Here is a 16,085-nt window from a genome sequence, read left to right on the forward strand (position 1 = left end):
GCATGAAGTCTTGTGAGAGGTCTGTATCGAACGCTAACGAAGTCGACAGCCGATCACGTTCTAGCCGATATTGCGTGTGACGTCAAAATGACTTCACGTTTGCGGGAAATGTTAAATGAGAGATATCCGTAATTTTAGCAAACGCGGTAGTCGCGAGTTCTGTGTACTGTGATCTTCCGAAGTCAGACAATTGAAACATTTCAGGGCTTATTAGCTATCAATATAGTGATTATCAGGTGATTTTACTTAGGCCACTCTCATGTGGTACCTGACCTACGTCGATGCCAACAGCTTAGTTCGTGTTGGCCGTTGGGAGACTATAGATCAATCACATAGAATAATAGAGGGTAATGCGATAGAAGATTCTTGACAAGCATCACGATTTTAACGTTATAAATATAGGAAAGTCAAATATATATTGCCTGGGCTATTCAGTCGTTTTCCCCTAAGTTGTATTAACTATTTACTTAAATAGGGTTAAAATGTCGTCAGGCCTGAAGAGACCCGAGCAGTTGAGGGTTGAAGTAGGGAAGAAACTTTCTTCGGTTCACTTGGGGCCTCCGAGCACTGAAATAATAGAAAAAGGCTAATAAAATACAAAATGCCCGGAATTAGCTTGTTTGATAACTATGTTACAAGGTAGCATCTATTATTCACCTAGGTTCGAAATCTTGCTGTGGTCTCAGGAAAAGTAACGGATGTAGCAGACAAGGACGCTTCATTGGGACACAGTACGTAGTACAACGTACCACTTTATTGCAGGCTGTCACTTTGCCATCAAGTAAAAGAGCACAGGATCAGAGAACAGAAGGTGTGGAAGTGATGAGAGACAATATAATCTACAAATACCTGACAAAAAATTAGTCAGCGCCAGGATACATTACACTAACACAGTGTAACACGGCCTTTAGTCTTGATAATGGTCTCAGTTCGGCGAGGATGGGAGTCCACAAGTTCGTTCGCGTACGCCACATCTGGATGAATGCACTCATTGATTCTGTAGAGTCACCAAATTGTGGGGTTGTTGATCGTTTCTTTACATTCGCCGTTCTAAAGAGTTCCACATATCCTCTAACGACTGATTTAGCAGGCCAGAGGAGGTGAGATAGGGTTAATGAATGTGTGTTAAATCAAGAAAGCACATGTGCATGTTGTCATCTTGTAACACTGTGGTGTCCGCATCATTCTTACCATTAGGATATAGATGAAAGGGCAACACTTAGTGGCTGACAATGTTAAAATAAAAATCCTATTTACATGTTCACGGTAGCGTGAGTGAATGGGCTTTACTCATGGTCTGGAAAACACGAAACCCCCTCCGGCAAAAACAAAACAAAAAAAAAAAAAAACACCTAGGGCAGCTCCAGCCCAAAGTATGCCCTACATACAACGCAAATTAAACGTCTCATTGGGCCGTCGGTGAATTGGACATTGCTTCATTTAAGAAGAAGAAGAAGAAGAAGAAGAAGACCACACTGTTCACATCTAGGCTGTTATTATTCAATTTCTGTATTTCGTACCCTGTATGTTCCCAAATTACCAACAGAATTAACCGTGTCTTCTTCCTACTATACTGTATATGCACAGTAATAAAAATTTCTTTATTTACTGTCATTCCTGCTGTTAGAATTTGAACAGCCTTTGGATACCACGAAGTAGACGAAGTTAAGGAATTCTGCTACCTAGGTAACAAAATCATCCATGTTGGCCGGAAATGTTGTTGTTGTTGTGGTCTTCAGTCCTGAGACTGGTTTGAAGCATCTCTCCGTGCTACTCTATCCTGTGCAAGCCTCTTCATCTCCCAGTAACTACTGCAACAGGCCTTCATAAAAAGCTGACTAGCACTGGTCAAGAGAAGTCAACTAGTATAAAACATAACTCTTAATTTGAGGAAGTAATTTCTGAGAATGTACGTTTGGAGCATAGCATAGTATGGTATTGAGACATGAGCTGTGGGGAAACTGGAACAGGAGGTCGAAGCATTTGAGATGACACGATACAGAAGAATGTTGAAAGTTAGGTGTAGTGATAAGATAAGGAATGAGGAGGTTTTCTGCATTATCTGCGAGGAAAGGGATATATGGAAAATATCGACAAGAAGCAGAGACAGAATGATAGCACATCTGTAACACATCAGGGTAAAAACTGGCAGACAGAAATTGGAAAAGATCCAGCAGATAACCGAGGATGTCTGTTTCAAGTACTACTTTGAAATGAAAAGGTTGGCGCAGAAGACGAATTCGCGGTGGGCTGCTACAAACTAGTCAGAAGACTGATGACTCAAAAAAAGAAAGTTTAGATCGTTGTTTAGGATTTGATTTTGTTGGTTCAGTCTTGTCCAACATAATGTCAGTAAATGGTCTATTCACAAGCTAACGCCCAGGTTTTACTAAACTATGGAAGCAAACACGAGGGTAAGTCAGTAAGTATCTGCAGTGTTACTCTAGTTGACTTAAAGTTGTCTCTACGGCTTTATGTGCTTATCTGCTGCTAGACGGCACTGCGATTGTAGTATCTTGCAACATTATCACATCAGTACGCTCTGTCATGTTGCGACTAAAAAAATGGCTCTGAGCACTATGGGACTTAACATCTTAGGTCATCAGTCCCCTAGAACTTAGAACTACTTAAACCTAACTAACCTAAGGACATCACACACATCCATGCCCGAGGCAGGATCCGAACCCGCGACCGTAGTAGCCCCGCGGTACCGGACTGCAGCGCTAGAACGCACGGCCACCGCGGCCGGCTGTTGCGACTAAAGATGGCCGCGCCACTCTCTGCTTACACCATAGAAGAACAGCGTTCCGTAGTCAGTCTTCTATGGTCAGACTGTGTACCAGTCTCAGCTTTCAAGAAGTGTGTGCAAGACGTGTTCCAAAAAAAAAAAAAAAAAAAAAAAAAAAAAAAAGAAAAAAGAAAAAATCGATGAAAAGCAGAGACAAAACCGTGTGAAAATCTGTCATCACATACGGAATTATCACGCTAATAGACGTGAAACGCTTCTGAAACAAATCATAAGTGGATATGAAACATGGATTCATCACTTCGACCCAGAGAGCAAAAGCAGGGGCTTGAAGAATCCGGAAGATCTCCAGTCAAAAATAAATTCAAGGTCAACATTCGGTAGGAAAAGTAATGCCCCCAGCTTTCTCTGACTCACCTTGGCCAGTCACGGAACATTACCTGGAAAAGAGGCCAGCAATAAACAGTGAACGTTACAGTGACATGCTGTTAAGCAAACTGAAGCCTGCTGTTCGCAGTAAACGCAGATGTCAATTGTCGGAAGACGTTATTTTGTTGCATGACAATGTGCGTCCACATTCCGCCGGCCACACAGCCCAAAGTCTCCAGATGTCGCGTTTCGAGAAGTTGTAGCATTGTGCACACATTCCCGTCCCAATCATGTCCCGCTGGATAACCATCCGTTTGGTCTTCTCAAAGACGGTTTAAGAGGCCGTCGATTCAGCTCCGATCAGCAGATGAAGGAAACGGCGCGTACGTGCCTTGCTGTACAACCAAAAATATTTCTTTCAGAGGATACGGGAAAGCTCGTAGGACGGTGGACCAGTTGCATTGAAAAGCGGTGTGACTTCGTTGAAAAATAATATCAATAAATATTGTGTGTTCTTGTAATAAATTATAAAAATAGATTGCAGATACTTATTGACTGACCCTAGTATTCCTGGAACACTTAAAATTCTATGGTCACTAACAACGGACCATTATTCTTTACATATGAAAAAGTAACAACAGTATGGTTCAGTGCAGTCAACAGTCTAAATTTTATTGCAGGTTAATGCATATTTTTAAACTCCTTATGACACAAAGTGTGCCTTTAGCTGCAAGGAAAATGTGCGCGAGCTCAGTTTATCGGTGTCGTCAGCGTGTACGACGTCGGCGAGCAGCCCTGGCCGCCTTGGAGTGTTGGCCACGCCTTCCCGCCGCCATTTTCCGCCTTCTTACTAGCTGTCGTCTCCGCAGGCGATCCTCCTGCTCGTTTTCTGACTCGGAGTCGTTATCGTCTGAATCGTCGTTGTGCCCCTCCTCAGGAACGCAAGGCACCAGCGTTAGCTGCAGAGTGAGATATAACGTGTGTGAAAGGAATTAAGCAACTGTAAGAAAAAGTTTCAGATACACAGACGGAAACGGGAAATGTTACATCAAGAAACACCAGTTGGATGCTTATAAAACTTTGTGAGGATGTTACTCACGAAATGCGTAAAAATAATTAAGCTTTCATTCTATTCGGAACCGATTTCCTTCATCAGTATCAGTACATAATGTAACCCCGATGAGTACGAATACATTCTCGTATTCATTGTGGTATGCTTTTTCGAGAAATTTGTAGCCAGACCGGAAACACATGCTGTGCTGCTTCACGAAGATCGCTGCGTGGCCCTCGCATCCCCGGCATGGTCTACGCGTGACCAATCAGGGAACAAGGCAGGCCACTCAAGGATCGGTACATTCCTGATGTGTATTGTGGCGTCAAATATTGCGTGGAGTAGGGCATTAACCTTGTAAGAGGTCCCTGACTAAGGAATTTATTGCTAGCGCACTCGAGCAGATGTAACTTCGATGGACTGCTCACGCGCTGCCTGCGATATGTAAGCTACAATAGAATCGCAGACCAGAGAGCAGTGTCGGGTGGTTGGGTCAGGTCGCTATTAGAAAGCAGTTGTCGAGTTGTTTAGCTCACAGGGAGCACTTGCGTCCTGTATGGAATTACGAAGGCCGGTCGTGGAGAGCGATGGCGGTGCCTGAGCGAAGTAGTGTAAGGTAAAAGCAAAAATTGTTATTTGTAGCCGCGCGTATTTGTAAATTGTAACAACTGATTTTGTACTATTGTTATATCAAGTCCTGTGTAAAATGTTTTTAAAAAATCTTTTAATAATAATCTTTCTTATAAAACTAACTATTGACCATCATTCATCTGAATTTAAAGATTTTACAAATTTCTCCTATCGATGGTCATCCCGATTATTGTAAGGAAAAATCAGTTGTTTCTTTTTATACATGACAAATCTAGTGGCCAGCATTGTACTGGGCTGTGCCAAAAAAATTTCTTATAGGAGCAGATATATATGCGTTACCTGGTGACTTCATTGAGGTAAGAACTTTCAGTTTATTCAGAATGACCTTTCAGGGGCATGACGCAGCATTGCTGACGTCCAGATTTACCAGTTTAGATTCACAGTCAGTTAATTATTTAAAGGTTATATATGAGTCACATTTTTATTGAGAGGTTAGTCATCTCATTTATCGGGAGGTTACGGAAATAAACTGCTAGAATGTGTCGTTCCGTAGCCTGGTGATGGAAAGTATGACAACCTGGTTTATCGTTCTGTTCCGTAGGATATTTACAGTAAGACAATCCTTCTGTTAACTACATAAGACCAAAGGCTATCCAAAAGACTTGACCCTACCTTTCTACCATCAACAGAATCCTAAATATGAGCCCTGAAAAACCCAGTTTCTATGTGCGCTGGTTTGGAACATATTAGGTAGACCATTCTGTCGCATGCGTACCGATTCCCTGTTAAATCATTTAAAAAAATTCTCACGTTTCCTAATCGCACCATCTCCGGTATTTACAGAAAACCCGTAATCGTTTGGTTACTAATTAAGTGTAACATACTAACACAAACCTTTTCTGTACCGTAAATGTGATGCCACAGTCTTCTACTAACAGTTTGCACGCTGAATATCTTTTGTTAAAGAAAAAACACCTACGTTACAAGAAATTTAAATCAAGTCCGTCAAGTCAAGGGCATAGCACAAAAACATAAATGACAGGAACTAAATATGGTAGTACATTTCGATTAGTACTTTCTACTGTCGTTCAAGGCTTACCTTAATCGATATCTATACAGATAATACACTGTTTGAGGTCCCAAAAGCTGCTGTGAACGCCCAAGTATGAAAACGAGCTTGCCCAGGTTGTAAAGGCCCAAGGGACGTCGACTGACCGCCGTGTCAACCTCTGCCTTGCGGCGTCATAAGGGTACATGGAGGGGTATGTGGTCTGTACACCGCTCACCCGGCCGTTTTGTAGACTTTCCAGGCTGTGAAGCCGCTGCTACTGTCAAGCAGGTACTCAGCTGGCATCACGAAGCTGGGCGCAATTTGTACCATCCAGATATATTGCATGTAAATTGTGCTGAAGTTACCCATAGTTTACGTGGTCGAAGCAGGGTTGATGACAATATAATTTCACCATAAACAGAACAAGGTAGTTAGACGCTGTATAGTTTAAAATTTAGAGAAATACTGAGTTATTTGCTAAACGTCCTCGAGTTAACTAATTTTTATCAGCTTAGCAAATTTCGCCATTTGATTTTTCACTGTTTTTGTTCCCTCTTGATTTGTGTGGGTATTGCTCGTCACTCTGGATTTTTGAAGAATTTTTCTTCTTCTTCAGTCAATCTGAATTACGATTTATTTCAACTGGAGGCGCTCCATCCAATCCTGTTCTGACTATATTCCTTCACCTGTCTGTAAGTTCGTCGTCTTTTAATGTCGTCCATCACTCCAATTCTCTTCTTACCTCTTCCTCTCATCCCTTCCACTTTTCCCTCTATAGTTCTTTGATGCAGATAATTCCTACGTAGTACACTATGTTATCAAAAGAATATGGACATCTGCCTGAAAATTACTTGTAAGTTCGGGGCGCCCTCCATCGGTAATGTTTGAATTCAATATTGCGTTGGCCCACCCTTATCCTTGATGACAGCTTCCACTCTCGCAGGCATACGTTGCATCAGGTGCTGGAAGTTTCTTGGGGAATGGCAGCCCATTCTTCATGGAGTGCTGCACTGAGGAGAGGTATCGATGTCGGTCGGTGGGGCCTGGCACGAAGTCGGCGTTCCAAAATATCCCAAAGGTGCTCTATAGGATTCAAGTCAGGAGTCTGTGCAAGCCAGTCCATTATAGGTGTGTTATTGTCGTGTAGCCACTCCGCCATAGGCCGTACATTATGAACAGGTGCTCAATAGTGCTGAAAGATGCAATCGACATCCACGAGTTGCTCTTCAACAGTGGGAAGCAGGAAGGTGCCTAAAACATCAATGTAGGCCTGTGCTGCGATCGTGCCACGCAAAACAACAAGGGGTGGAAGCCCCTCCATGAAAAACACAGCCACACCATAACAACATCGCCTCCGAATTTTACTGTTGGCACTACAAACACTGGCAGGTGACGTTCACCGGTCATTCGCCACACCTACACCCAGCCATCGGATCGCCCCATTGTGTGCCGTGATTCGTCACTCCACACAACGTTTTTCCGCTGTTCAATAGTCCAATGTTTACGCTCCTTACACCATCCGAGGCGTCGTTTGGCATTTACCGGCGTGATATGTGGCTTATGAGCAGCCGCTCGACTATGAAATCAAAGTTTCCTCACCTCCCACCTAACTGTGCAGAGTATTCTGATGCAGTTTGGAATTCCTGTGTGATGTTCTGGATAGATGTCTGACTATTACACATTACGACCCTCTTCAACTGTCGGCGGTCTCATACAGTCAACAGACGAGGTCAGCCTGTACGCTTTTGTGCTGTACGTGTCCTTTCGCCTTTCCTCTTCACTATCACATCGGAAACAGTGGACCTAGGGATGTGTAGGAGTGTGGAAATCTCGCGTACAGACACAAGTGACACCGAATCATTTGACCACGTTCGAAGTCCGTGAGTTCCGCGGAGTGCCCCATTCTGCTCTCTCACGATGTCCAATGACTACTGAGGTCGCTGATACGGAATACCTGGCATTAGGTGGCAGCACAATGAACGTAATATGAAAGACATTTGTTTTGTAGGTGTCCGCATACTTTTGATCACATAGTGTGTATGCCCCGGCCAAAATTTTTTCATCTTTCTGATAACTTTCAATAAATTTCTTTGTTGCCATATTTTCTTCAGTACGTCTTCATTGTTAGGTCTGTCACTCAGTTTCACCTTAAGCATTATTCTTTTCAAGACTTTCTAAATATCTTCCTTCTTTCTTTTTAACTGTCCACGATTCACTGCAATATGACACGACACTCTAGAAATGATATTTAGCAAGTCTTTTTCTTAGTTACATTGGCATTCTTATGAATGTTAGCTTATGAATATTACTGATTGCTTCACATTTTCATAAGCTCTCATTCACATGGATATCTTCCTCCTTATTTTTTGTCTTCTGCTTGTGTTCTGTGTCACTAAACTAGTTCTATCGTTTTTTTTTTTTTTTTTTTTTGAAGACTGTGTTAACTGAAGCCTTTATCACTTTTGTCTTCCCCATCCATACTTATTTATGTTCTATATTACTCGCTCCTTCTTGTAAGACTTTTCATAGCCACGTTTCAAAAACACTTCTGATTCTGCCATCTCCGCATGATCATTCACGTATTTTATACTCTGTATCCTTTCACTTCTAATTACAATGCCTCTTGCCTCTTCTTTGATTTTACCTATCAGTTCTTCTCCAAATACTCTGAATACTTCGGTGACTGTGAGCACTATTGCCTTACACCCCTTCTAATGTTCATCCCTTCTGTCTCCTCTTTCGATAAATTGTCCCTTTCCTTTGTGTATACCTCTTTAATTAACCTTATATCTCTCCAGTCTATACCAACATATTTCTAAAAATCTCATTAGTATGCTCCAGGTGATTATCGAAAGTCTTCTGCATGTCGATAAAACAAACATACACCTGCTTCTTCATTTCTGTCACTCTTTCTCCAATCATCATCTCACAACGTATAGAAACTCTTGTTCTTTTACTTTTTCTAAAGTCGAACTGGTCTTCCCTAGTATTTTCATCAATTTTTTTTCAATTCTCCTTTCTCTTTAGTATTTTCACTATCAAACGCAATATGAACAAATCACCCATCGACGGCCCATGATAGGCCTACCAGAATAAACAACGTCACACTGCAAACTAAACGACGCTAGAGACCACAGACAGAAAACTGTTGACCTGTTTTTCAACAGCATCCTAATTTTTCGCTGCTTTATACCTCCTATCAAATTGCAGTTGTCTGAGGTGTATTCTGCGTTTGTTGGTTGCAGTCATCAAACGTGAATACAGTACATTTTTTTGATAACAGTAATTTGCCATCCATGCGACCACTACTACGCTAAACCACACAGCTGACCAATAATGTTGCCACTGCTACTCGGCAAGCTATTACAAAGCATTCGTCGCTCCTAAGTTAATATAGCAATTTCATTATCATGCACTTCTAGAAAACAACTCTCAAACCCCAAAAATGCAAAATGTTACACCATGGATCCTCAACCGATCTCTATCAAACTGGTACAACCGAATTTCCATGCCTATAGACATGGGCGTCTACAGAAATTTATCGACGGGGGTAAGAGACTAAAACAGTTATTTTTGCTATAAACTGTCTGTTACGAGATGTATCATGCCACAAGAATTAATTTTATGGGTAATACAAAAAGCTTATTCCTGGGGAATTGATGATTAGCCACTTACTCCTAAAAGTGTAACAGAATTCTGTAATTAACAAAAACTCTGTATCGCGGGGAACCCCCCCCCCCTCCCCCAATTGCCACATCTTGGAAACGTCCATGCCCTTGCCATATGTTGATTAAAATTTGTAATGCGGGTTTGTTTTCGATTTTCAGTATATAAGGTGATCACAAGCAGTCTCAAAACCCTTTGAGGATGTTTCTTGTCAGTTGAGCTAGGGGATAGAAAAAAATTGATACGCTGGATCGTTTTTGAGTTAATTAGCGTTGAAGTTACCCAATCAAGCCGTAGCGCGCACACATTCAAGCAGCTCGCTAGATACAATTAGTGTCAGTTGTTCTTATATCGCAGATGATAGTGCACGAGACTTTTCCGTCACTGGCTCAGGTTCGATCCTCAATGGCATCTCATGTCTAATTTTTGAATCACTCTTTTGTTCGTTTTTAGTAAACCAAACGAAGAACACATTTGGCGATACCGTCTCCGACGGGCCACTTGAATTTGCGTGCGCAACGGCGTGATTGGCCTGATTGGCTAACTTCAATACTGTTCATCTCGGAAACGGTTCAACGTATCGAACTTCTTTCTTTACAATTATTTCTCAGCGCATCCTACCCTGAAACACCCTTAATAGCTTTTCAGACTGTTTTGGACCACCCTGTATGAAAAAGCCGTTCCTACAGATGAAGAATGAAGTAATTGCATGATGGCTACTGGGTGTGTCTAATGTTACTGGAATTTTTCAGATGGAAGCCGCCATACCCAGAGGATGTGCACGCACAGCCAATCGTCGTCTTTCGGATTTTGAGAAATGTTGGGACACGGAAGAATCATGTCGACAGATCCCACAGTCAGTTGGACGCAGTGCAATGACTGCAGAACGAGTGGTGGAGAGACGGACTTAGGACAACAATGCGGCGATGTTAGGCAAGAGTCTTCCAGAAGAATTTCACCACGAGAACGTCGTACCATTGTTTGACTGTCTCTGTCGAACAGATGGATGACAACATAAAATAATCGGGCAGAGGCTACAGGTGGTGTGTCACCACGAAACACTGGTTACACCTTGCTAGATGCTGATGCCTTACCACAGACGATAGAGTTGCGTGGTGTAGAGTCAAGACCCATCTGGAGCATAGAGTGGCAGTCTGTGCTGTTCAGCGACGAGTCTCGTTTCTGACTGTGATGGTCATATCGATGTCATCGTATCCGTAGACGACCTAGTGAAAGGTTACAGGAAGATCTCGATACCCATACACAGAAACTTCTGAAATCATGGTGTGGGGCGCTATTTGATATAACAGAACCGTATTTATTAAACGACAACCTTACCGAAATTAGAATTATATTAACACCTTCAACTGCTGACGGGCGTTGATATATAACGGGGACACGTGAAAATGTGTGCCCCGACCGCGATGCGAACCCCGGATCTCCTGCTTACATGGCAGACGCTCTACCCATCTGAGCCACTAAGACCACAGAGGATATTGCGACTGCAGGGACTATCTCGCGCACGCCTCCCGCGAGACCCACATTCTCACCCTGTATGTCCACACACTACTTTCGTAGGGTCCCACCCCAACATACTCATTACTCGTGGAAGACATTCTTACCAAGTACCGTATGAGTTCGGGGAATATGTGTGCATCCGCGCAGAAGAAGAAGGTCATGGCCGGTATTGCCAGAACTATATACTTATATGGATATGGTGTCTGTTCTTTCGGATATGTACGAAAGAACAAAAAAATGGTTCAAATGGCTCTGAGCATTATGGGACTTAACTGCTTATGTCATCAGTCCCCTAAAACTTAGAACCACTTAAACCTAACTAACCTAAGGACATCACACACATCCATGCCCGCTGCAGGATTCGAACCTGCGACCGTAGCGGTCGCTCGGTTCCAAACTGTAGCGCCTTGAACCGCTCGGCCACTCCGGCCGGCCCGAAAGAACAGACGCCATATCCATATGAGTATACAACCGCACTGTGTCGGGGAGATACCACAGTAGTTGTTATATTATCTCGGTAACACAATCTAGATCAAAGTATTATTTAATTTCTGTGACCGATGTCAGCCAGCACAGGCCATCTTAAGATCTGGGCACCTAAAAACTTGTTGCAGCAACTGCTGCGCGGCGTCCACTCAAATGATTTGATAATTGTTGAAGGCAAGCTGAAGCTCGCCTTTTTTGTGCTCAAATAAGAGCAGTTTTCCGCTGACCGTAACTGTTCCACAGTTCCTAGACGCACGTAAATGCAGCTAACTTCTGAGTGACATCGATCAAACACGAGACTGCAGGTCATTCAGTTGTGTGAAAAGTATATGAACGTATACCTTTTGTTAAACTTTTCCGCAAGAATATTGTTTTGAGTTTTCCCAAATGCCTAATTTGCGAGGGAAAGTAGATCGCTGGAAGCCCTATCGACGTGGAGCTAATAATTGACGAAGTTACAGCGCATATCGATGGTGATGGAGGGAATCTGCCGTAGCATTGATCGTAGATTATACAAGTATCAATCTAAAATTGCGTTATCGACGCCACGGAAACTTGTACTTGAATTTTACTCAGTCCGAATACGAGTACGGTCTGTTAACAACAGAGCACTGTAAAGTGACTCGATGGGAGCGAGCACAGGTACAGAAAACAATAAGAAAAAATAAATCTGTATTGGATCCACACAACCGTTGCATCATAGATACTAACCAAGCTATCAGTTGGACATGTCTGTCTTTGATTACTGTGAAGCAGCTTACCTCGTCTTCATCCATTCGCCGGCAAAGAACTGTGCAGAAAGTGTGGACATCCAAACCCAACAGGAGGTCTCTGTTGCTAGGAGTATGTGGGACAACCGCTTTGCTATTTCCATGCCTGCTTTCTGCTGACTCGTCCGTATCTGGAAATAGTCACGAGTAGAATTATTATGATGTCAAGCATTCGGTATCACTTTTTTAGTGTAATCCAAAACGAGAATAGCATAGTCGTTAAATGAATATGAGTCCATTCAGTGTTATGTATCGTATCTTAACAAGACACTATTGCGTTGGTATCACTGATGTGGAAGTTAGTCTCCCAACGCTGAATGAATTCTTCAATGATGTTTCTTGTAGATACTTCATTGTCAGAGCGCTTAAAACGTTGAGACAGCTAGTTGGTAAGGGTACCGATGACCATGGTTGGTGTGGTGAAATCTCATATTACATGTTATAACAAAAATGCACTAAAACTTCGTTGCAGCTACCCTTTCTAGACGCCGCATGTGGTACATTGTGTGTAGTTCATACTTTCCACTACTATCATAAACTGCTTTCATTTAAATTTTAATATATGTTACAGTTCGGTTTAGTAGTATGAAGTACTAGTCACGATGGACAAGAGACTTCCTGACGGGAGTCATTGAGGCTCACATAAGGCGCCGGAAGTGAACAGTGCTGCGTCAAAGCTTGTGCGTCCTACCGCCACGGAACTGATTCAGCGCGTTATAATTCCTGTGTCTGAAGAACCAACGATGCTCTCACAATCAAACACGCGATGCTTCACGCTGCGCCTCACAGCCATTGCAGTCAACGGGCCTGCAGCGGTGGACACACCGCTTCCCGTCAGACCAAGTTAAGCACCGTCGGGCGAGACAAATACTTGTATGGGTGTCCGTCTGGACATGCCTCATGTTGTTGATAGTACACTGTCTCTTTGCCTTTACGGCAAGACGGGCAGGAGGGGTGGTGGCGTAGTCCGTGACCACCGGTCTTTATGCCTATGTTTTGGATTAAATTCCAAACCTCTCCGCAGATTCTTGTGAAGTGAGGGCATGCGACATTATTGATGATGATCCGTCCGTTCGATTGGGACGATAAGCTCGGCGTCCCCTTGGTGTTATTCAAGAGGAGTCGGCTGTGTGCTGACAACATGTTTCTCCCTTCTCTCGTCATCAGCCAACACATACACGACACCATACTACAAACACACCCGTTACAGTCATTTACACTTGCACAACAAACAACACTCACACTTCACGAAGGAAAGGTGTCTGCGGTTGTACCTATCCTTCGGGGTCTCACTGCGATTCATGCCATAAGACTTTACTTAACACTGAGGCGACAGAAGTCTTTGGACAGCGATATCACATATATAGACGGCGGTAGTATCGCGTACACAAGGTATAAAAAGCAGTGCAATGGTGCAGCTGTCATTTGTACTCGGGTGATTCATGCGAAAAAGTTTCCGGGGTGATTATGGCTTAACGACGGGAATTACCAGCCAATGAACGCGGAATGGTAGTTGGAGCTAGACGCATGGGACATTCCACTTCAGAAATCGTTAGGGGATTCAATGACCAGCGATCCACAGTTAAGAGAGTGTCGAGAATATCAAATTTCAAGCATTACATCTCACGCAGTGGTCTACCTACTTGACGTAACCCCCAAGAGCAGCGCTGACAGACAAGCGACACTGCGTCAAATAGCCGCAGAAATCAATGTGAGACGTACGACGAACGTATCCGTTAGGACAGTGGGCGAAATCTGGCGTTAATGAGCTATGGCAGCAGACCATCGAAGGGAGTGCCTTTGCACGACATAGCCTGCAGCGCCTCTTCTGGACTCGTGACCATATCGGTTGGATCGCAGACGACTAGAAAACCGTAGCCTCGCCAGATGAGACCCGATTTCATTTGGTAAGAGCTGATGGTAAGGTTCGAGTGTGGTGCAGACCCCAAGAAGCGATGGACCCAAGTTGTCAACGAGGCACTGCACAAGTTGATGGTGGCTCTATATTGGTGTGAATTGTGTGTACATGGAATGGACTGGGTCCTCTGGTCCAACTGTATCGATGATTAACATGAAATGTTTATGTTCGGCTAGCTGGATACCATTTGGAGCAAACAGACGATGGAACTTCTATGGATGGAAATTCGACATGTCATTGGGCCACCATTGTTCTCGGCTGGTTCTGAGAGTATTCGGGACAGTTCGTGCGAATGATTTGGCCACCCAGACAACTCGAAATGAATCGCATTGAACATTTATAGAACATAATCGAGAGGTCAGTTCGTGCACAAAATCGTGCACCAGCAACACTTTCTCAATTATGGACGGTTATAGAAGCAACATGGCTCTCTGATTCTGTAGGGGACTTTCAAGAATTTGTTGACGCCTTGCTACGTCCAGTTATTGCACTACACTGGGTGAAAGGAGGTTCGACACGATTATTAGGAGGTATCAAATCAAATGGCTCTGAGCACTGTGGGATTTAATATCGGAGGTCATCAGTCCCATAGAACTTAGAACTACTTAAACATAACTAACCTAAGGACATCACACACATCTATGACCGAGGCAGGATTCGAACCTGCGACCGTAGCAGTCGCGCGGTTCCAGACTGTAGCGTCTAGTACCGCCACGCCACACCGGCCAGCGGGAGGTATCCCTCAGTATACTATATGCAGTATATGATTACCACTGTAGTTGAACTTACGTTTTAGTTCGTAATGGCATTGTATTTATATATTCATCGTTTTTAGAAAGTTAATCAACAATCTCAGATCTAGCAAATACGCCAGGAATGGCTCCCAGAAATGGAAATTACCAGATGGTTATAAGTGAACTTTCCCTATTTAAGACGTTGTAACACAGATACTAATTACCATATGAATACTAAATTTGATAGCATTAATTTCCAGAGTATGGGGTGAATAATTTCCATGCGTCATAGCGCCACCATCCAGTTCCAACTATAGCAAGCAGGTGCCGTGATCAAGCATCGTGATTGATAGTCTACCACACCTGACCAGTCGCAGTGCACTTGTTGACGTATCAACATGAGCTTCGACAAAAGGAACAGGGCATTGTTGGTGAAGCTCTATTATCAAAACAATGCTGCAGCTGCACTTAGAGAATATCGCCGGCTGAAAAAATTATGGAAGATCCTCTTTCTCCACCTTTTGCATGGAGAATGATGAAGAAGTTCGAATCAATTAGAGAACTGGGCGTAGCTGTGGGAAGGGGCCAATGACCGGTTGCACCATAGGTGGTCGATGAAATCGCGATTGTTATGGCAGAAAACGCTGCTCGCAATTCCTGATAGCTAGGCAGAGCGCGTACTGTGTCACTACAGTTGAACCCTCCAGTGGGCTCACCACTCTTTGGTGGGTTCATGCTTGGTTACCACAGGCCCCCAGCCTTTGCAGCACTTTTTCCCTTCCGTGCTGTACGTCTATCCTCCTCCTATTCTTTTTCCTCTCCCTTGGGGAACATGTCTGGGGTATTATTGGGAATGTTATGCATTCTGTTGCTGACCTGCGAACAGTATCAACATTCTTTTTGGCTCCCTTTTCCTTACTGTGTTTCCCTTCTCCTCTCGTCCCTCCGCTTCGGCGTTTGAGGCTCCTCTTCTTTCTTCTTCCTCCCTGTGCACTCCTGAAGACCGGCTCATGCGTCTGACGCATAAAAGGTGACTTGGTAACACATAATTCCTAGCCCCGGGTCGACAGGTAAGGTTCGCACGTACCCCCTGGTACAGGCCAGGCCCAGGGAGGGGTGACTGCCTGAGCTGTCACCTTCCCAAATTGCCCATTGGTCCCTCTGTCAGGTGTTCGGGAGTTGTGA

General features: G+C 43.6%; 1 protein-coding gene across 1 annotated transcript in view; it reads right to left on the reverse strand.

The window, feature by feature from the left end:
- Positions 1 to 3,761: 3,761 nt before the first annotated feature.
- Positions 3,762 to 16,085, reverse strand: part of LOC124796310 — a 46,096-nt gene continuing 33,772 nt past the window's right edge. Inside the window, exons 4-5 of the mRNA XM_047260438.1 lie at positions 12,240 to 12,379; positions 3,762 to 4,074 (exon numbers count right to left, since the gene is read on the reverse strand). Of these exons, the coding sequence (XP_047116394.1) occupies positions 3,883 to 4,074; positions 12,240 to 12,379 (332 nt within the window). The 3' untranslated portion in view covers positions 3,762 to 3,882. The remainder of the gene's footprint in view (positions 4,075 to 12,239; positions 12,380 to 16,085) is intronic.

The sequence above is a fragment of the Schistocerca piceifrons genome, chromosome 4 (assembly GCF_021461385.2).
Source record: "Schistocerca piceifrons isolate TAMUIC-IGC-003096 chromosome 4, iqSchPice1.1, whole genome shotgun sequence".
Classification (NCBI taxonomy): Eukaryota; Metazoa; Arthropoda; class Insecta; order Orthoptera; family Acrididae; genus Schistocerca; species Schistocerca piceifrons.